We start from the raw sequence: 23,066 nt of genomic DNA, 5'->3' as shown, positions 1-23,066 counted from the left end.
AACTGGTTTAGGCTTTTTTTAAATCTACATAATGTCACAGATGAACTATCACTGAGATGATAGCTCCACCTGGTGGTGAAAAAAATCAATATACAGTGTGATGCAAAACTGATGAATGCAGTGCACAAAGCTAACGCTAGCTGCCCCCCCGCTTCTCTTTTTACCTCCGAGAGGAACCACAGGCCTGATGGGAACTCGGAGGTGAGGTCAGAGGGGGGTGGGGGGGTAGATGTGGTGCAACACTGAAACAGGAAGTCAGAGCTGCAGCAGGAAGAGGCGTCAACTCATATATAGACTGACACAAACATGGGAGTCGTGCACATGTTATTTCCTGCTTCTTATTGTTTATGCAAAAACACAGAGTTTAAACAAGGTCAGAAAAATGTATTTTATTTTATTACATTTAATGATATTTGCCAAACTGTCCTCACATTACTCAACTAAGACACACGTTTTAATACAATAACTTCACCTCACAGCATATGACAGTCAGTCCTCAGTCACACACTGAGTTATAACATCGTTTGTTAGAAAACACGTGTTAAATATCTTAACATTTCGGGAGGGCACTTACAACTATGTAGGCTTCTTTTTTAGGTGAACAATTGAGATATTTCTGAGCCTATAATCTGTGACTTTGTCGAGAAATGCTGAATGAAAATTGCATTTTGGAAATCGATCCATTCCATTTATTATACGAGACCTTAAATACAGAAAGTAGGAAGAAAGTACTCATGGATTTTGAGTTTCTTCGGGTGTTTAAATGTCTAACTCAACACGGGGTGAAGGTACATTTTAATTATGTTGTATGAGCATTGGGTTAGTTCGTGATATCTTAAACATATTACATTCAATACAACGTCCAGAACAAGGTGTTAAATATGAATACTGTTTATGACAATTTAATACGTTCACAATCGAGGCAGCTGATTGGATCCTGTGTGATACTATTAGATGCTTTCTAGTTCTCTATATGTGATATTGCTCAGGGACAAAGAGGTGGTTTCACTCTTCATGAAAAGCACACCATAGTATGAGAAAGTAGGGTGTGGTCTGATGGTTTTTTAGACTCAGGATACAGCTGTCACGCAAACACAGGACCCAGTGTTGCATGTCAAAGAGCAATGGAATACTTTTTATTAAATACATCATGATAAAAAAACAACATGCAATTCTTATAACACTGAGAACACAAAGCTAAACGATTTATTTCATATAATTACAGTGTAAGCTTTGTAATGAAATCAGGACATAATGTATATTGCACTTATTGCACTGTGCGATAAAGGTGAGTCAAATATTACAGGCTTGGTCTGATTAGAACAAGTATTCTAAGTAAAAAAAAGTCCCTGAAATAGTTCAACAACGTCAAAATAATGATCTGAAATGCTTAAAAAATTATCTGTATTTACAAAATGAAGCTTAAGCTATGATGACCGGAAGACTAACGTTAGGTTAAGCGCTAGAAATAATGATCCACTGGACGCAAGTAGCAGATTACTGTTACTTGTAAATGTCCATTCCTGAGTCTTATGAGAACTGTTCTGAATAATCTTCCATTTTGACAGCATCCATACACTGCTCCACACATGCCTTATTTCTCTGCCTGATTCTAAAAAGACTAAGACCGTAAGAGATGGGTATCGAGCGAAGACAGCAGAAGATATATGGACTAACTCTCAACAGATTATGAGTCAACGTTTTCACCTTTGGCACGCTTCAGCTCAGTCTGTGAAAAGGGGAAGTGGAAAGAGAAGTCACTCTTTTAGCCTCCAGTGTTCTTACTCAGTTGTGTTGCACCAACTTAAAGGTGATGGGGGCTGAATACCACTGTGTGTGGGGTGGGGATATTAAAGTCCATGAAGGGGGGGGGGGGGGCGCTCAGTCCTGAGCAGCCTGGTTTATCACTTTCTTCTTACGGACTGAGACCAAGTCGTAGAACGGATCCTTGGTGATGCTCGCCCTGTTACACGTAGAGGAAGAGCGTCATTATTGAGACGTGTGTGTGTGTGTGTGTGTGTGTGTGTGTGTGTGTGTGTGTGTGTGTGTGTGTGTGTGTGTGTGTGTGTGTGTGTGTGTGTGTGTGTGTGTGTGTGTGTGTGTGTGTGTGTGTGTGTGTGTGTGTGTGTGTGTGTGTGTGTGTGTGTGTGTGTGTGTGTGTGTGTGTGTGTGTGTGTGTGTGTGTGTGTGTGTGTGTGTGTGTGTGTGTGTGTGTGTGTCCTCGCATTACTATACTTGTGGGGACCTACATCTGTTTACACAGTCACGTGTGGGGACTCGCCTCCCTTATGGGGACAAAATGGAGGTCCCCATGAGGGGAATCATTAATTGTGGTTAGGGTTAGGCATGCGTTGGTTATGGTTAAGGTTAGGATAAGTCTCCAGGAAATGCATGTAAGTCAATGTAATGTCCCCTGAAGTGGTGTGTGTGTGTGTGTGTGTGTGTGTGTGTGTGTGTGTGTGTGTGTGTGTGTGTGTGTGTGTGTGTGTGTGTGTGTGTGTGTGTGTGTGTGTGTGTGTGTGTGTGTGTGTGTGTGTGTGTGTGTGTGTGTGTGTGTGTGTGTGTGTGTGTGTGTGTGTGTGTGTGTGTCTGACCTGATGGCCTCGATCCAGGAGTCCCTCTCCTCTGCGCTGGCGGCACAGATGGTGTACGATTGGTGCTTCCCCACCACCACTCGGCCGTCCGTCTCTGTTTTGCACGCCTTGATCTTCTGCCCTCGACTGTTGGGGTTGTACAGCTCCAGACAGTACTAGACGACACCAGAAAACCAAGCAACAATCAATCTATAAGTCTGAATGCTCTTTACCTAACTTGATGGACACCCCTAGTTCAATATCGTGTTGGAGAGAAAACCACCGTTGACAGTATATCTTACCGGTTTGCGAGGATACGGCACTTCTCTCACGCAAAGGTTCTCCAGAGGGATGATGCCTCTGGGCTCTTTATCCTGCAGACAGATAAAAAAAAAGATGGACTGAGTCAAGTGCATCTATCAGGAGGGCAAGAAGGAAGAGTACAAATGGAATTGCCGTCACAAAAGGAGGGGAAGCAGAAGAGACTGAAATAACAATAATAATTTAATAATAATAATAATCTCCACCACTTTATGATTTTTTTAAGTACAAAGCTAAAATTAGGCTATAAAGGAACTACAGCACGGTCACATGACTTCACGTCACCACCGCTAAGATAAAGGAGGCTAATGTTGGGCTATAAAGGAACTACAGCACGGTCACATGACTTCACGTCACCACCGCTAAGCTAAAGGCAGCTAATGTTGGGCTATAAAGGAACTACAGCACGGTCACATGACTTCACGTCACCACCGCTAAGCTAAAGGTGGCTAATGTTGGGCTATAAAGGAACTACAGCACGGTCACATGACTTCATGTCACCACCGCTAAGATAAAGGAGGCTAATGTTGGGCTATAAAGGAACTACAGCACGGTCACATGACTTCACGTCACCACCGCTAAGCTAAAGGTGGCTAATGTTGGGCTATAAAGGAACTACAGCACGGTCACATGACTTCACGTCACCACCGCTAAGATAAAGGAGGCTAATGTTGGGCTATAAAGGAACTACAGCACGGTCACATGACTTCACGTCACCACCGCTAAGCTAAAGGTGGCTAATGTTGGGCTATAAAGGAACTACAGCACGGTCACATGACTTCACGTCACCACCGCTAAGCTAAAGGAGGCTAATGTTGGGCTATAAAGGAACTACAGCACGGTCACATGACTTCACGTCACCACCGCTAAGATAAAGGAGGCTAATGTTGGGCTATAAAGGAACTACAGCACGGTCACATGACTTCACGTCACCACCGCTAAGCTAAAGGTGGCTAATGTTGGGCTATAAAGGAACTACAGCACGGTCACATGACTTCACGTCACCACCGCTAAGCTAAAGGTGGCTAATGTTGGGCTATAAAGGAACTACAGCACGGTCATATGACTTCACGTCACCACCGCTAAGCTAAAGGAGGCTAATGTGGGGCTATAAAGGAACTACAGCACGGTCACATGACTTCACGTCACCACCGCTAAGCTAAAGGAGGCTAACGTTGGGCTATAAAGGAACTACAGCACGGTCACATGACTTCACGTCACCACCGCTAAGCTAAAGGAGGCTAATGTTGGGCTGTAAAGGAACTACAGCACGGTCACATGACTTCACGTCACCACCGCTAAGCTAAAGGTGGCTAATGTTGGGCTATAAAGGAACTACAGCGTGGTCACATGACTTCACGTCACCACCGCTAAGCTAAAGGTGGCTAATGTTGGGCTATAAAGGAGCTACAGCACGGTCACATGACTTCACGTCACCACTGCTAAGCTAAAGGAGGCTAATGTTGGGCTATAAAGGAACTACAGCACGGTCACATGACTTCACGTCACCACCGCTAAGCTAACGGAGGCTGATGTTGGGAGTGATGACATTTAGTCATCTCATTTATAGACTTGTAAGCAACGTTAAAATCTTTTTTGTTAACCACTGATATTATTTCAGGATAATAACCAAAAACACATAAAAAAAAAAACCTTGACTTCCAGAGGAGGGGACAGGAAGTGCCAACATACTGACTCATTTTCGGGTTTGGGACTCAATCCTGCTTCACAGTAGAATAGGTGAATGGTAAAAGAAATGAAAAGCGCTGAAAGATGTTCAGATACTGTGTGAAGGTGCCTTAAAAGGAGCACTGTGAGAGCCTTACAGTGGTGAACTCAAAGTAGTAGAAACAGTTGTCGGTCAGGATGAACCATCGCCTCTTCCACGTCTTTACCCGACCTCCTGAAGTATAGAGAAAGCACAACATGAAGATCTTTCTGTGCACTAAATACTCTGTTGTCAGTTTGGTTCCTGGACATTAAAAATAACTTTTGAGGTGATGTGTTTGAAGACAAGCTTCTGCATAACCTAACTCTGAAAGTATGTGGTTTGCATGCAGAGACGTAAAGGTATACTCCGTTATTGGGTAACTTTCTGATCGCTTCCTCTGTACTTTCCTGTTCTTAGCCTCATTAAGTTAAATACAAGGCAGAGCACATTCAAACCGCTTCTCAATTGGGTTAGACACTTTAGTTTAGCATCACTAATGAATAACAACAATCATTTAAACTGATTATTTCGGAGAGGTGCTTTACCGAGTTTAAGGAGCCAGCCTTCTCTGTCCGGGTTGAAGAAGGTGTGAGTCAGATCATTCCCATCATCCTCCGGGATTTTGAAAGGCTCGTTGCGAATGCTCTCGTACAGTTTCTGAGTCGAAAGAAAGGAGTTGAATGGGTTAAAGTGTGTGCTGTCATTCAATGTCTCGTTACATTTCTACCATACATTGTTAGCTTGACATCGATCAGAAGAACCAATCATTTAATGCACAAATGGGGAAACAAATAGTTAGATAAATGAAATGTCTGCGTGAGACTGTGGTGATGAGAGGCCCTGAGTCATCTCTTTGTGATTGGTGGAATTTGACCTGGTGTCGTGGTGCATACATAGAAGTTAAACAAAAACAGATTTTAAGAAAACTAAAATGATATTACAAAAAAATAAGAAAAAAATATAGTAAAATAAAGCAGTTGAAATAGAAATTGAAATTCATTGAAATAGAATGCAATGAAACTAGAAGATATGTGCGGTAAGCAAACCAGATTATTGTCCACATTGTGTGCATTAATGTAGTAGACTCAGAGTCTCTTAAGTCAGGGGGGGAGGGGGGGGGGAATTTACCTCGAGTTAATTAATTTCAGTTTTCCGCACAAACACTGCGCTAGTGGATTGTGTCAAAGGGGGAGGCCTCGTCGCGAGGGAAATTATACAGATGGCTAGTCCGCCCTGAAGATGTCTATGCACAACGTTGATTATTAATAGTAATCTTTAAAAAAATATATATAAAAAAAATTAATCAATTTTTTTTATAATTTCTTTTTTTTTAATTTCCATTTTTATTTTGTAATCATCTCGCGACCCCCACTTTGGGAACCGCTGTCTTAAGTTAGCACTTCGGGAGTGGTTCGTAGGGACTTGGACTTCGGACTGATTCAGGTCCCGATCGGAAACAAAATAAATGTGGACTGGTCCTGGATAGGAGGAGCATGCATGAGCTGTGTGTACTGTAAAAAAGGGCATGTGTGCAAAAAAATTTAACTGTATATTTACAAAAACCGAGTGGAAAACTGATTTCAATCAATAAATGTCCGTCTTCTTCTTCTTTAGTCTCACACCTGCCTCAGAGACGCCTCAGGCCTGATAACAACCTGTAAGGAGTTTCTGTTCCAGGCGATGTGGTCATTGTGACACAGGGGGAACTGTTTCTTTTAAAGCAGAGAAAGTACCACATGATTTCTAATAGTTGTACATCGACTACTTTTGTAATTGCTTTCGATTTCGTATAAGCCTTTCTGATAGATTCTACAAGAAGAAGAGATCCTTTAATGACCAATTTCAACATGAGAAATATTAAAACAAGAGAAACCCAGTTTCACGAGGGGATTGAAAGAAACCATGATATTTATTTATTCATTCAATATTGATTTCATGAAAGAGACGAAACGCACATTGAACAACTTTAAAGATGAATTTGACTCATCATTTTTTTCTTCTAATTTGTATGGATTTGGTGACATTGTTATGTTGAGTTATTATGGCCACAATAATTGGTTATAAAAACCAGATTTCGTGACATCCTTAATGTGGAAATGTGTTTTTGTTTGTGACAATCTTGATTTATTCAGGCCATGATAATCGGTAATAAGTTGACCTTATATCAGAGGTGGGAAGTAACTAAGTACATTTACTCAAGTACTCTACTTAAGTACACTTTTGTGATACTTGTACTTTACTTGAGTATTTCTATTTGATGGTACTTCTACTCCACTACAGTTCAGAGGTACATGTACTTCTACTCCACTACATGTGTTTAATACCTTTAGTTACTTCTCAGATGTGGATGAATGATGTGAAATCTAATCAAGTGTTAAATCAGACTTTAGTTCAACCTGGAGTAAATCCACAAGCTACCCTGCAGTATACAAAGTCATTCAAACTAGCTGCACCTTTACCAGCTTTGAGAACACTTTCATGATCAATCATTATAAAACATATCATATCTATTATTCTGAAATGGACCAATCTGCACAACGACTACTTTTACTGTCTTTCACTATATTTTGATGAGAATACTTTTCTACTTTTACTTGAGGAACATTTTGAATGAAGGACTTTTACTGAAACAGAGTATTCCTACACTCTGAGTACTTCTACTTTTAATCAAGTACAAGATTCGAGTACTTCTACTTTTACTCAAGTACAAGATCTGAGTACTTCTAATTTTACTCAAGAACAAGATCTGAGTACTTCTACTTTTACTTAAGTACAAGATATGAGTACTTCTACTTTTACTCAAGTACAATATCTGAGTACTTCTACTTTTACTCAAGTACAAGATCTGTGTACTTCTACTTTTACTCAAGAACAAGATCTGAGTACTTCTACTTTTACTCAAGTACAAGATCTGAGTACTTCTACTTTTACTCAAGAACAAGAACTGAGTACTTCTACTTTTACTCAAGTATAAGATCTGAGTACTTCTACTTTTACTCAAGTACAAGATCTGTGTACTTCTACTTTTACTCAAGTGCAAGATCTGAGTACTTCTACTTTTACTCAAGAACAAGAACTGAGTACTTCTACTTTTACTCAAGTACAAGATCTGAGTACTTCTACTTTTACTCAAGTACAAGATCTGAGTACTTCTACTTTTACTCAAGAACAAGAACTGAGTACTTCTACTTTTACTCAAGTATAAGATCTGAGTACTTCTACTTTTACTCAAGTACAAGATCTGTGTACTTCTACTTTTACTCAAGAACAAGAACTGAGTACTTCTACTTTTACTCAAGTATAAGATATGAGTACTTCTACTTTTACTCAAGAACAAGATCTGAGTACTTCTACTTTTACTCTAGTATAAGATCTGAGTACTTCTACTTTTACTCAAACTTCTCCCACCTCTTTCTTATATTATGTTTTGTCATGGGTTTGAATAAACATATTTCCAAAGGATGGAAAAAGGTTGTGAGTGTTTCTCACCGAGAGCAGGTCATTGGGTAGATCCCCCCCGTTGTTGATGCCTCTGTTCATGGAGATGAAGCGCTCCAGGGGGGTCTTTTCCTTCACGTTGGGGTTGTGGAGGCTTGTGTTGAGCATGATGATGGCAAAGGACAGGATGTAGCATGTGTCTAGGGTTATGGAAAAATTATGCAAACAAACAAAAAGGTAAGAGACAGAAACAAAATGTTAAGCGCAGAGATTATACAACAGGTTTTGTGTCTCAATTTGCGTGAATACACGTGCTGCTTTGAATGTATAAGTGTGCAAAGTGAGTACCTGGATTGTTATACACAAGTAACATACAGGTACGTGTGTTTCTTTTCTGGTATTTAATTAATGTACAACTATACTAGTGCCAACAAGAAGCCTCATTTAATTGTTGTTGGGCTAAAGGAGCAGTCTGTTATGAGACTACAGGGTCGAACTTCACATACTAAGCAAGTGCATAGGTGGCAAAAGTACACATCCTTTACTCAAGTAGAAGTACAGATACTCGTATGGGCTTCGAAATGTACTTAAATAAAAAGGATACCATAACTACCAACTGTTTTAAACAGTAACTGGTAACTTGACTCACTTTGTATTAATAGAACATTAAGGATCTTCTTTTTTGTATTGTAATAATGTCATTGTTAGCTAATGAATGTTTCCATGCTGAACAATGGCAACATGACAACGTTTTCATTGGTCCCTCTTCTTTAGAGAAGACCAGGAAATGATGGATACACGGATCGTGTTCAAATCAATAGGCACGCAATGACTCTAAATAATAATGATCACGCCACCAAACACACATTCAGACTAAAGGAACCAGCCTGTTTGGAAAATGAGAGAAGTAGAAAGTACAGGTATTTGAGTTCAACATGTGAGAAGTAGAAAGTACAGGTATTTGTGTTCAACATGTAAGAAGTAGAAAGTACATGTATTTGAGTTCAGCATGTAAGAAGTAGAAAGTACAGGTATTTGAGTTCAACATGTAAGAAGTAGAAAGTACAGGTATTTGTGTTCAACATGTGAGAAGTAGAAAGTACAGGTATTTGTGTTCAACATGTGAGAAGTAGAAAGTACAGGTATTTGTGTTCAACATGTAAGAAGTAGAAAGTACAGGTATTTGTGTTCAACATGTAAGAATTAGAAAGTACAGGTATTTGAGTTCAACATGTAAGAAGTAGAAAGTACAGGTATTTGTGTTCAACATGTAAGAAGTAGAAAGTACAGGTATTTGTGTTCAACATGTAAGAATTAGAAAGTACAGGTATTTGAGTTCAACATGTAAGAAGTAGAAAGTACAGGTATTTGTGTTCAACATGTAAGAAGTAGAAAGTACAGGTATTTGTGTTCAACATGTAAGAATTAGAAAGTACAGGTATTTGAGTTCAACATGTAAGAAGTAGAAAGTACAGGTATTTGTGTTCAACATGTAAGAAGTAGAAAGTACAGGTATTTGTGTTCAACATGTGAGAAGTAGAAAGTACAGGTATTTGTGTTCAACATGTAAGAAGTAGAAAGTACAGGTATTTGTGTTCAACATGTAAGAAGTAGAAAGTACAGGTATTTGAGTTCAACATGTAAGAAGTAGAAAGTACAGGTATTTGGGTTCAAAATATAAGAAGTAAAAGTAAAAAGTTGTCAGAAAAATAAGTAGTGGAGTAAAGTACTGATAAAAAAAAATGTACTTAAGTACAGTAACAAAGTATTTGTACTCCACTACCACCTCTGAGCAAGTGTGTGACCTGTCTGTGTACAAAGGGAAGTGTCCAATCTTAGACACAGCAATGTAGTTCACATAAATACAGAGTGAGTTAAGGTAAAGAAAAAGAGGAAATGAAAGGCAAACATTAAGGTGGTCATTTTAACTCATCCCCCCCCCCCCCCCCCCACACACACACACACACAGGAAGTGGACAGATGTGTATTTAGTAACGCTCACCTGTGGACTGGAAGACATGAACGTTGCAGTCGCAGTAGCGTGTGGCGAAGGCCTCCATCATGCGGTCGATCTTCTGGGCTTCACCAGGCAGACGGAAACTCCACAGGAACTGTCTGTCACATACAAACACCACCATCATATTAACCTCTGTATGACACACGTGTTCATCAGCTGCATGACCAGCATGTGAGCTTCACCACGCATCTGGAGAAAGTGTGTCGGAGGCCCAGTTTCCAAAGCATTCACTCAACATACAAACACACACTTGAACCTAAGAAAAGGTTCATGCTCCCTCCATCAAGTTCACTACATTTACTGGAGAACTAGAGATATTTCAAGCATTAATGATAATAGAGGTCAACATCTAGCTATGTTAGCGCTAAGGGCTAGACTGATTATCTCTTTTGGTTTCAGCGCTTGGAAATTTGGGGTAGTAAGTATTTCATGATGTCAAACATACCTAGAATCTTACTTAAGCTTGTGTTTACCACACAACTTATTTCAGGCATCATCCTAAAACCCATAAAGCTTGAGAAAAGGGAAGCGGAAGTGCAAGCCCTAACCCTAAACCTAAATATGTCAAACGACTGGATGTGAAGTCCTCCCCATTACAAGCACATTTATTTGGAAAAACAGTCGTGGAGCAGGGGAGTCAAACTCAATTTCATCGCGGGCCATATTCGCATAAAGGTTGCACTCAAAGGGCCGGTTGTAATTATATAAATATATAATATATATATATATATATAAAATAATGTATTATATTACATTATTGCCTCTGAATTGGATCATTTTCGGATAGGATAATAACTTAGTAAATAACTACGTCTGAAAGCAGAAGTCCAGGGCAAATAATTGCAAGTCTCTTCAGTGCGCATGTCACAAAACGAGATGCATTGTGGGACATGTAGTTTATGGGCAACGTGCTTCTGTAAAGTGGCATGTAACGTATAATAAACGTATTATACTCTTTGCAAGCTCTTGCGGGACCACATAAAATGAAGTCGCGGGCCGGATTTGGCCCCCGGGCCTTGAGTTTGAGACCCCTATCGAAGAGAGACCAATTGTTTGCATGCAGGAGCTTTAACTTGAATGTCTTTTTACCTCGCAGCTATCATTATTATCTTAGAATCTAATAGAATAGAATCTGGAGGGGTGAAACATGCAGAGCACACAGTGACATGTGTTCTCTGCTTTAACCCATCCTAGCACCAGGAGTCTAGTACCAGGAGCAGTGGGCAGCTAGTGTACAGCGCCCGGGGAGCAATGGGAGTGAGGGGGGAAGGGGGGTGTCCGGTGCCTTGCTCAAGGGCACCACGGCAGGGCAGGAGGTGAACTGGGACCTCTCCAAGTAGAAGTCCACACTCCATATTTAGGTCTTGTCGGGGACTTGAACCGGCGATCCTACGGCTCCCAGTCCAAGCCCTACTGACTGAGCCACTGCCGGTAGATCGGATCTTTCTTCCGTTACACCATCACACTCAATGATGTTAGTCAATGGCCTATGACTTTCCTCTGATGTGACTCATAATCTATGGTATTAGCAGCCCCTCTCATATCGGTAAACTCACTCTGGCTTGTGTCTAAAGTATGATCAGTGTTAGATATAAGAACTTCATAAATCTGAAGTCGATGCGGCCAAGTTTGTTGGAACATGGCAACACCCGAACCCTAACCCCAGAACAAGCTCTCACTAAGAAACCTTAACCACAATCTTCCAAGGTGTGATTTTTGTTTTAGACAGAGACCCAACATTAATGTGCTTTGTAAACTCTCAGCATTGGAAATGACTAATCAGTTCCAATGTCATGCACAAACACTTGAAGGTAAAGCATCCAAGAACACATCATCAACACGCCCATGACAGAAACAGATCTAGTTACTATTTGTTAAACAACACTGGTACAAATGTTAGTTTGAAAAAAAAAATACACTTCAGTGATTATGTGAAGAACGTTTTCATTTTGTTTGTGAAGTTATGAGTTTACAGCAGCAAAGAGTGCCATGAAAAAAAGTCTAATCATACCATGTCACAGAAAATATGAGGTGGATATTCACTATATCAAAAAATATGTACAATAAAAGCTTTACTGTTCAAACAAACTTGGCATAATTGTTGAGAATTGTAAAAATGTACAATTTCTGCAATTTCTAAATGTGTTGCTTATTAATTGCTTTCAGCCAAATCAAAGTGATGACTGATTTTAGGAGCTTTGTGACTCTATATGTAAGTACTGCATATAGCCATCTACCTTGACTTGATTCATTGTATGTTTATATATGTTTTATGTGATGGTGTTGATGAGGGAATGGACTGACTGGTGTGTTTCAGATGGGTGACACAGTAGTAGATGAGACAAGAGCGAAGGTAAACAAAGCTGACCTGAGGGCCTGCACCAGATTGAGGTCGGAGAATTCGTGCAGCTCCACAAAGGCCTTGAGGGTCTGGAGGTGGAGCTCCTCCCTGTGGGACAGGTGGGGGGAGGAAAGCACATTAAACCAGAGGAAGGTGTTCACTTCATCTGTTAGAACATGCTCTCAAATGTCTTACTCCATCTGCCGTAGAGTGGCACAGGAATGAGTCGTAACACACAATAACGAGTCAGTATTTTAGCACTTCTGGTACCTGTTTCTGGAAGTCAATGGTTTTCTGAAAGTGTTTTTGGTTGTAAGTCAATTACGAAATAAAATACGTCAGTAAGGCGGTTCCTTACAAATCTAGACAACTAAACATCATCACGCCCGACGTTAGCCACCTTTAGCTTAGCGGTGGTGACATGAAGTCATGTGACCGTGCTGTAGTTCCTTTATAGCCCAACATTAGCCACCTTTAGCTTAGCGGTGGTGACATGAAGTCATGTGACCGTGCTGTAGTTCCTTTATAGCCCAACATTAGCCTCCTTTAGCTTAGCGGTGGTGACGTGAAGTCATGTGACCGTGCTGTAGTTCCTTTATAGCCCAACGTTAGCCACCTTTAGCTTAGCGGTGGTGACGTGAAGTCATGTGACCTTGCTGTAGTTCCTTTATAGCCCAACATTAGCCTCCTTTAGCTTAGCAGTGGTGACGTGAAGTCACGTGACCGTGCTGTAGTTCCTTTATAGCCCAACGTTAGCCACCTTTAGCTTAGCGGTGGTGACGTGAAGTCACGTGACCGTGCTGTAGTTCCTTTATAGCCCAACATTAGCCTCCTTTAGCTTAGCGTGGTGACGTGAAGTCATGTGACCGTGCTGTAGTTCCTTTATAGCCCAACATTAGCCACCTTTAGCTTAGCGGTGGTGACATGAAGTCACGTGACCGTGCTGTAGTTCCTTTATAGCCCAACATTAGCCTCCTTTAGCTTAGCGTGGTGACGTGAAGTCATGTGACCGTGCTGTAGTTCCTTTATAGCCCAACATTAGCCACCTTTAGCTTAGCGTGGTTACGTGAAGTCACGTGACCGTGCTGTAGTTCCTTTATAGCCCAACGTTAGCCACCTTTAGCTTAGCGGTGGTGACATGAAGTCATGTGACCGTGCTGTAGTCCCTTTATAGCCCAACATTAGCCACCTTTAGCTTAGCGATGGTGACGTGAAGTCATGTGACCGTGCTGTAGTTCCTTTATAGCCCAACATTAGCCACCTTTAGCTTAGCGGTGGTGACATGAAGTCATGTGACCGTGCTGTAGTTCCTTTATAGCCCAACATTAGCCTCCTTTAGCTTAGCGTTGGTGACGTGAAGTGATGTGACCGTGCTGTAGTTCCTTTATAGCCCAACGTTAGCCACCTTTAGCTTAGCGGTGGTGAGGTGAAGTCATGTGACCGTGCTGTAGTTCCTTTATAGCCCAACGTTAGCCACCTTTAGCTTAGCGTGGTTACGTGAAGTCACGTGACCGTGCTGTAGTTCCTTTATAGCCCAACGTTAGCCACCTTTAGCTTAGCGTGGTTACGTGAAGTCACGTGACCGTGCTGTAGTTCCTTTATAGCCCAACATTAGCCGCCTTTAGCTTAGCGTGGTGACGTGAAGTCACGTGACCGTGCTGTAGTTCCTTTATAGCCCAACATTAGCCGCCTTTAGCTTAGCGTTGGTGACGTGAAGTGATGTGACCGTGCTGTAGTTCCTTTATAGCCCAACGTTAGCCACCTTTAGCTTAGCGATGGTGACGTGAAGTCACGTGACCGTGCTGTAGTTCCTTTATAGCCCAACGTTAGCCACCTTTAGCTTAGCGTGGTTACGTGAAGTCACGTGACCGTGCTGTAGTTCCTTTATAGCCCAACATTAGCCGCCTTTAGCTTAGCGTGGTGACGTGAAGTCACGTGACCGTGCTGTAGTTCCTTTATAGCCCAACATTAGCCGCCTTTAGCTTAGCGTGGTTACGTGAAGTCACGTGACCGTGCTGTAGTTCCTTTATAGCCCAACATTAGCCGCCTTTAGCTTAGCGTGGTGACGTGAAGTCACGTGACCGTGCTGTAGTTCCTTTATAGCCTAATGTTAGCTTTTCAGTTACATTTTTTTAACATTAACATCTGTTTGCCACAGATATTCTTGTTAGCAATTTTCGATAAACCAATGGAAAAATCCCATCAGCTTTTCGTGGAGAACACCAGGGAGATGCTTACTTCCCGGTCGGCCTACAAAACAAAATTCAACCATGCACCACTTTATAAATTGTTTTCCCTTTTCCTCCCCTTTACTTTCCCTTCTTCCTTCCCATGGCTGCTTTTCATTCCTCCACCTTTCTTAATTCCCGTCCTTTTTTCTTTAACATGACATTTCCTTTCCCTTCTTCCCCTCATTACCTTCCTCCTGCTTCTCCTTTATCTATCTTTTTAAGTTCTTGCCCCTCTTTCCCATTGGCCATTTTATCCTCATTCCCCGCCTCTTGCTTACCTTTCTCCAAGGAATTCTCCGATGGCTGTCTTGTTGAGACCCTCCTCCTTGTAGAGGAACTCAGCGATGGATTGAGCACCATGTTCCAACAGCTTGTTCTCCACCAGGTAATTGATGCCCTGCACACAAACACAATTGTGTACTGTTTACGATATATTTCATGGCTAAACGTTCAAAGGCAAGTAGCATTTAAGGTTTATTATAAGGTTTACATCGAGGAGGGTTCAGGTAGGCTCTCTATCAGTAGGACCGCAAAATAGTTTTCTATAATGCAAATGCAATTTCAATGAAATCGACCTTTGGATACAATGGAGAAGTGGAAATGATGTCAAGTTTGAAACGTTTTCGAAACACACACACACACACTCACACACACACACACACACACACACACACACACACACACACACACACACACACACACACACACTCACACACACACACACACACACACACAGACACACACACACACACACACACACACACACACACACTGCCCGCTGTGGTGAAATGTGCTTAGTTTCATAATGAGCTCATCACCGGTGTGTATGAGCGAGCAGCTATAAAGGGTTAAGCATCTGTAATTCCAATTCCCTAAAATCAATTTCTCTTCCTCTTTATCTTCAAATGCACGTTTTGGAGAAGAAACTAAATTATAAACAATATATTCGCTATGGAAATAAATAAAAGCAAACTCTACAAAATCGCATTGTGGCAGGAACAGATCATCTGCTGTAAGAAGTTGGCTGAACACCAGAGTGTCTCCATGTCTCACCTTTCCCTCATAGGTGACAGGGTTAGGGTTAGGTTATGACACTTTCTTATTAGTCATGCTTGGTTTTTATTCTTGTGAAAGAGTCAAAGTTGTACGATAACTCGAAAAGCATATCGGACAACCGCGACCTGTCAATCACAAGTTAGCCCCGCCCCAAAAGCATACCCTGCTTTGTCGTCTATTTTATTTAAAAGGAACCGTAATTTACAAATTGAACATCACGCTGTGTTGAAGAATATTTGAGATGAACTCATCAGGAACATGTTTACTAAGGTACTAAACATAAGTAAACTAATTTTATCATAGACTTCTATCCAATCAAACTCTTTTTTGCAATTGATGGAGTCGATATATATCCGATATTAGAGAGAGTGCAGGTTTAAGGTATTCCGCATTTTCCTTCATTTTTCACGGGTAAGAAAGGGTGTGTTCCTCAACATTCATATTATACTCAATAGAACATAACAGGTTGACACATTGCATTAACTGTGTATTTGTTGATGCAAACAAAACAGCAACAAGCTTGACGTGCCACTAAAACCACAGCAACTCTGCTTCAGCGTCAGTCCGTCTTACAGCATCTCGGCTGTGGTTAACTGAGCGGAAGTCCACGAAGCAACGAGCAGTTTACTGGAGGTGTTTAGATGACATGGCTCACACACACACACACACACACACACACACACACACACACACACACACACACACACACACACACACACACACACACACACACACACACACACACACACACACACACACACACACACACACACACACACACACACACACACACACACACACACACACACACACACACACACACACACACACACACACACACACACACACACACACACACACACACACACACACACACACCGTGACCTTTTTAAAGATAAGCGAGAAGTCATTTCTAACCAGGCCGTACTAATCAAGATTTTTTTAGCTTTCACAGAAACATGCAAACTCTTCTCAACTCACCTTTTTGGGGTCCATGTTGAATTTTTTCTTTCCGTTTGAGAACTGTTTGCCCTTCTCCATGGTCTTGCTGCACGAAAAAAAAAAAAAAATTGATAGAGTTAACATATAATTGTAGTTAAATAATGTTAAACTTCAGCAACAGATTTGTCCTTAGAACTGTTTTATAATAAAGAGATAAACCCTAACCCTTTAATTATAACCTCTATTGCATTTTATTTTGCATAATCTTCAAAAGCCATGCTAATTATTTAGGCCTGTTTGGTTTAAACTTTCCTTTCCAAAACTCTGAACCACTACATGACATGTGTCATTGAGGGTTTATTAAATCTATCTTTAAAAAATGGAAATAATATATAGAGATTTTTTTTCCCCATACTCAAACGCTAGGACTCATGGGAGATGTTGTTTTTGGATCCCAACTAAATTAAAACTGTTCGATATTTTCCCAAAATGAAGTTGAGGTGCTCAAATGTAAAATGTCAAAGAGGTAATTTAGCTCCAAGAAATAATATATGAGCTCATTCTCTTATTTCTTTAGTTAGTATACTGATATACTGATACCTCTTGTATATCTGTCCAGCAAATATGAAGCTACTGCTAATAGCCATTTAGCTTAGCTTAGCATTTATAGACTGTATACCAAGGCAAACAGCTAGCCTGGCTCAAAATAAAAAATCCAACAATTGAACATGCTATATCTTGTTTGTTTTACCTGCAGTCAAATAAATAAAGTAAATGTTACCGGGTTATTTGTTGGACTTTATCTAGTTTTGCAACAGGATGTTCAGTCACAACATTAGACTTTAGAAAATAAGGAAAAATACTGAAAGATTTAATTTAATAAAGGTTCATCTTATAATCTTATAATCAACTGAAGACCTGTCACTGGATCATTTCCACGATATGTCAAGGGTTAAAAATATAACTTTTTGATGAATATGTGGAAATCAGCATTGAAAAAGACTTCTTCTCATGAAAGCCTGGCACTGACTGCGCAAAAAGTGCTCGAAAGAGAGTTCAACTGGATCTGTTATTTATGAACGGGGATCCCAGCTTCAACTGAAGTCCGAGAGGTGGGCAGAACCAACCAAACAGAGGTGTGTACAATTGTTAAAAAGAAACGGAAACATGAGTGATATTGGAAAGCTAGGTAGGAGTGTTAAGTGGATGTTCTATAAAAAGACAGACGGGTTAGCGAGGGAGGTGTGGAGGGGGTTTCCCAAAGTTAAACTCACTTTTCATCTCCAGACTCGAAGCTGAGTATACCTGCCATGATCTTGTCTATCTCCATCTTTAACTTCTGGAAATATAAAAGAAAAGCCTTTTGAATTTCATCAAATGTAAACTCACAATCAAAGATAAATATCAAAGGAAACAGCAATTTATTTTAATGGCAAATACATTTCCTGATATCTGATAAAGTGTTTGTACCTGAATATCATCCAGAAGGTCTTCCTTATACGTCTTAATGCTCTCAATCTCCATCTTCTCTTCTGCTGTAAAATCGGAGGAAACTACCAAGACAGGAAGAAATCCGTCAAATACATTCTCAGGAACTCAGATTATTAATCAGCACAATTTCATCACATTGAAATACTTAGTAAAATAATGACAACATCTATTTGAATCGAATATTAGACTAGTGTAGGGTACTTTAAGATATCAACAGATACGTTGAGCAGATAACAGAGCCTTTTCTTATCAAGCTCCACTTTTGTGGAATCAGCTTCCAGTTTGTGTTCGGACGGCAGACACCCTATCCGTTTTTAAGAGTGCGCTTAAGACCTTCCTTTTTGATAAAGCTTATAGTTAGGGCTGATTAGATTCAGCCCCTAGTTTTGCTGATATAGGCTTAGTTTGTCGGGGGACATCTTACTTCTTCCTTCTCTCTGTCTATACCTGTGTACTCTCATGTTCCGATTAACCCAGCTTCCCCAAATGTCTTTCTTTTTGGTGTCTATATACGCCGGGATCCGGAGTCATGGATGATCCTGCGGTCCTGTGTCATGGATCGCGAGTCCTGGATCTTGAGCCGTGGCTGTGGTCCTGGATCATAAGTCCTGGATGGATATCCTCGTGGATTCATCTTCCTATTATACACACATGCATTTCAAAACATTTGGACTACCTATGTTGCAAATGTATTATCTTTTCAATTTACACACGGCATCTATTGCACGTCTGTCCGTCCTGGGAGAGGGATCCCTCCTCTGTTGCTCTCCCTGAGGTTTCTCCCATGTTCCCCTTTAAACTGTGGGTTTTCTCTGGAAGTTTTTCCTTGTACGATGTGAGGGTCTAAGGACAGAGGGTCTAAGGACAGAGGGTCTAAGGACAGAGGGTGTCGTATTGTCATACTGATATTCTGTACAAACTGTGAAGTCCACTGAGACAAATGTAACATTTGTGATATTGGGCTATATAAATAAACATTGATTGATTGATTGATACGTCACATGGATAAAGAGACAATTGAGTTTGAGTGACCATATGTGTTTTGGTGTGAAAGCAGTTACACAGAAACACTGTATGGTAAACACTTTGGTTAGATATAACCAAAGCAGAAGGCTTTATCTGGAATGGTTTTTCTCATGAAAGACATTCGTCACCGCCACAAATAACCATGAATACAATCCATATTACAAGATACAGAAACAGCCATGGACCTATTTGTCATATGTCTCCTAAATTAAAATGACACATTTGGGGTTTTGGTCGTCAATCCAAAGTGGTCATTGTGTCAAAGGAGTTTCTGTGTTGGTGAAATAGAGTAACCTCAGCCTAATGATTGTAATAGTGTTCGTTTCCAGGTAATTTATCGATAAGGTTAGATTCAAAGGAACAATAGCTGAGTTTCTCTAACACACAGTCAAATAGAGCTTTTTGAACATTAAAGCATGGAGACACTACATACTGATATACAGTACACCTGAACATCAGCAGGAGAGGACTCTTTAAAGTAGAGACACTACATACTGATATACACCTGAACATCAGCAGGAGAGGACTCTTTAAAGTAGAGACACTACATACTGATATACACCTGAACATCAGCAGGAGAGGACTCTTTAAAGTAGAGACACTACATACTGATATACACCTGAACATCAGCAGGAGAGGACTCTTTAAAGTAGAGACACTACATACTGATATACACCTGAACATCAGCAGGAGAGGACTCTTTAAAGTAGAGACACTACATGCTGATATACACCTGAACATCAGCAGGAGAGGACTCTTTAAAGTAGAGACACTACATACTGATATACACCTGAACATCAGCAGGAGAGGACTCTTTAAAGTAGAGACACTACATACTGATATACACCTGAACATCAGCAGGAGAGGATTCTTTAAAGTAGAGAAACTACATACTGATATACACCTGAACATCAGCAGGAGAGGACTCTTTAAAGTAGAGACACTACATGCTGATATACACCTGAACATCAGCAGGAGAGGACTCTTTAAAGTAGAGACACTACATACTGATATACAGTACACCTGAACATCAGCAGGAGAGGACTCTTTAAAGTAGAGACACTACATGCTGATATACACCTGAACATCAGCAGGAGAGGACTCTTTAAAGTAGAGACACTACATACTGATATACACCTGAACATCAGCAGGAGAGGACTCTTTAAAGTAGAGACACTACATACTGATATACACCTGAACATCAGCAGGAGAGGACTCTTTAAAGTAGAGACACTACATACTGATATACACCTGAACATCAGCAGGAGAGGACTCTTTAAAGTAGAGACACTACATACTGATATACACCTGAACATCAGCAGGAGAGGACTCTTTAAAGTAGAGACACTACATACTGATATACACCTGAACATCAGCAGGAGAGGATTCTTTAAAGTAGAGAAACTACATACTGATATACACCTGAACATCAGCAGGAGAGGACTCTTTAAAGTAGAGAAACTACATACTGATATACACCTGAACATCAGCAGGAGAGGACTCTTTAAAGTAGAGACACTACATACTGATATACACCTGAATATCAGCTGGAGAGGACTCTTTAAAGTAGAGACACTACATACTGATATACACCTGAATATCAGCAGGAGAGAACTCTTTAAAGTAGAGACACTACATACTGATATACACCTGAACATAAGCAGGAGAGGACTCTTTAAAGTAGAGACACTACATACTGATATACACCTGAACATCAGCAGGAGAGGACTCTTTAAAGTAGAGACACTACATACTGATATACACCTGAACATCAGCAGGAGAGGACTCTTTAAAGTAGAGACACTACATACTGATATACACCTGAACATCAGCAGGAGAGGACTCTTTAAAGTAGAGACGCTACATACTGATATACACCTGAACATCAGCAGGAGAGGACTCTTTAAAGTAGAGACACTTCATACTGATATACACCTGAACATCAGCAGGAGAGGACTCTTTAAAGTAGAGACACTACATACTGATACACACCTGAACATCAGCAGGAGAGGACTCTTTAAAGTAGAGACACTACATACTGATATACACCTGGACATCAGCAGGAGAGGACTCTTTAAAGTAGAGACACTACATACTGATATACAGCTGAACACCAGCAGGAGAGGACTCTTTAAAATAGAGACACTACATACTGATATACACCTGAACATCAGCAGGAGAGGACTCTTTAAAATAGAGACACTACATACTGATATACACCTGAACATCAGCAGGAGAGGACTCTTTAAAATAGAGACACTACATACTGATATACACCTGAACATCAGCAGGAGAGGACTCTTTAAAGTAGAGACAGTACATACTGATATACACCTGAACATCAGCAGGAGAGGACTCTTTAAAGTAGAGACACTACATACTGATATACACCTGGACATCAGCAGGAGAGGACTCTTTAAAGTAGAGACACTACATACTGATATACACCTGAACATCAGCAGGAGAGGACTCTTTAAAGTAGAGACACTACATACTGATATACACCTGGATATCAGCAGGAGAGGACTCTTTAAAGTAGAGACACTACATACTGATATACACCTGAACATCAGCAGGAGAGGACTCTTTAAAGTAGAGACACTACATACTGATATACACCTGGACATCAGCAGGAGAGGACTCTTTAAAGTAGAGACACTACATACTGATATACACCTGAACATCAGCATAATAGGGCCCATTTCAGGAGGGAACATTCGCCCTGACAACTTCTATGTAAATGCGTCTATCTATTTATTTTAGGCCACTCTCACACAACCCTTTTTTTCTCAAGAAGAATGACACTAACACCTGACCTCCATGCAACTTTCCAGTCTCTTAGGTTAAAACTGTGGCCAATCAAGGGGGGAGAGGATTGTGAGGTTAGACCTTCCTACCTCATATATCCATTCAACAGTTTTTGAGACACATTTCACTTTTGCACTGTTTCTTATTATTCTTACTTGTAATCTAAATGTGTAACAATTTCTAGCATAAAGAATGTTTTACTCATTTACTTTTAGGGTAGCTTTAAACCATATTTATGAATATCGCTTTTCTTGAGAAAGATATTCCCACATGTCAAGGGAGGCTGTGGCGCAGTGGACTTGTGCGTTAGTGTTGGGATCAGGTTCAAACCCCACTGCAGTCAGCATGTCGTTGTGTCCCTGAGACACTTCACCCCAATTTGCTCCTGTGGGGATTGCCCACAGTATTGAGTATGTAATGTCAGTTTCAGTACGCTTCTTTTGTTTGTGTATTTTTAAAAGCTTTGTCTTTTCATTCACAAATAATAAAAAATATATTTCAATCTGTATTTCCATATTGAGTCCCTCTAGATTTTAAAACCATTACAGCGTAGAAATGCAATCTGTATCGTTTATTTGCTCCGTTTTTGTCATTTTTAAACTCGAACAATGGATTTGAGGAACATTATGCAAGGTAACCAATTCAATTATCATCTTATTCCCACTCCTCTCTTACACAATGAATTAATCAGCTGCAGCTATGCATGTCGGAGATGAGCTTTAGGTAAAGTTAAAAGTCTCATTTTAACCTCATCATGCAAAGAGAGGTTCCCACAAGATAAAAACAGAAGTTATATAAATGGCATCGTCATCAGCAAAGAAGATGTCGAGATAATCATAGCATTGTTTTTCGGTCGGCAACCAATGAAAGTAGACCTGAGGGGGGGTTGTCCCCGCCCCCATTGGTTTGGCCTCACACTCTTTTAAGTGTATGAAAATAGCGCTTCCTGTAGAGATCTCAGTGCACTTCCCCACCCGTCCTTAACGCACCTTGTGCAACACATTCAACTCTTCATTTATATCATTTCATCTTCAACAGAAATGTAACTGTGGACTTTTTAAAGAGCCTTTAAAGATGGATGCTCGAGATGTCTAAATCAAGATAGCAACTT

The 23,066-nt window shown here is 40.5% G+C and overlaps 1 protein-coding gene across 1 annotated transcript in view; it reads right to left on the bottom strand.

Moving 5' to 3' along the window:
- Window positions 1-374: 374 nt before the first annotated feature.
- cyth4b (cytohesin 4b) overlaps window positions 375-23,066 on the bottom strand; it is a 23,342-nt gene continuing 650 nt past the window's right edge. Inside the window, exons 2-13 of the mRNA XM_079684754.1 lie at window positions 18,101-18,183; window positions 17,905-17,969; window positions 16,670-16,736; window positions 14,911-15,029; window positions 12,429-12,509; window positions 10,046-10,158; window positions 8,095-8,243; window positions 5,151-5,262; window positions 4,721-4,797; window positions 2,876-2,947; window positions 2,595-2,749; window positions 375-1,963 (exon numbers count right to left, since the gene is read on the bottom strand). Coding sequence (XP_079540880.1) covers window positions 1,882-1,963; window positions 2,595-2,749; window positions 2,876-2,947; window positions 4,721-4,797; window positions 5,151-5,262; window positions 8,095-8,243; window positions 10,046-10,158; window positions 12,429-12,509; window positions 14,911-15,029; window positions 16,670-16,736; window positions 17,905-17,969; window positions 18,101-18,183 — 1,175 coding nt within the window. The 3' untranslated portion in view covers window positions 375-1,881. The remainder of the gene's footprint in view (window positions 1,964-2,594; window positions 2,750-2,875; window positions 2,948-4,720; window positions 4,798-5,150; window positions 5,263-8,094; window positions 8,244-10,045; window positions 10,159-12,428; window positions 12,510-14,910; window positions 15,030-16,669; window positions 16,737-17,904; window positions 17,970-18,100; window positions 18,184-23,066) is intronic.

This window comes from Notothenia rossii (assembly GCF_949606895.1).
Source record: "Notothenia rossii genome assembly, chromosome: 1".
NCBI classification, from domain to species: Eukaryota; Metazoa; Chordata; class Actinopteri; order Perciformes; family Nototheniidae; genus Notothenia; species Notothenia rossii.
This window is presented reverse-complemented; position numbering and strand designations above follow the sequence as displayed.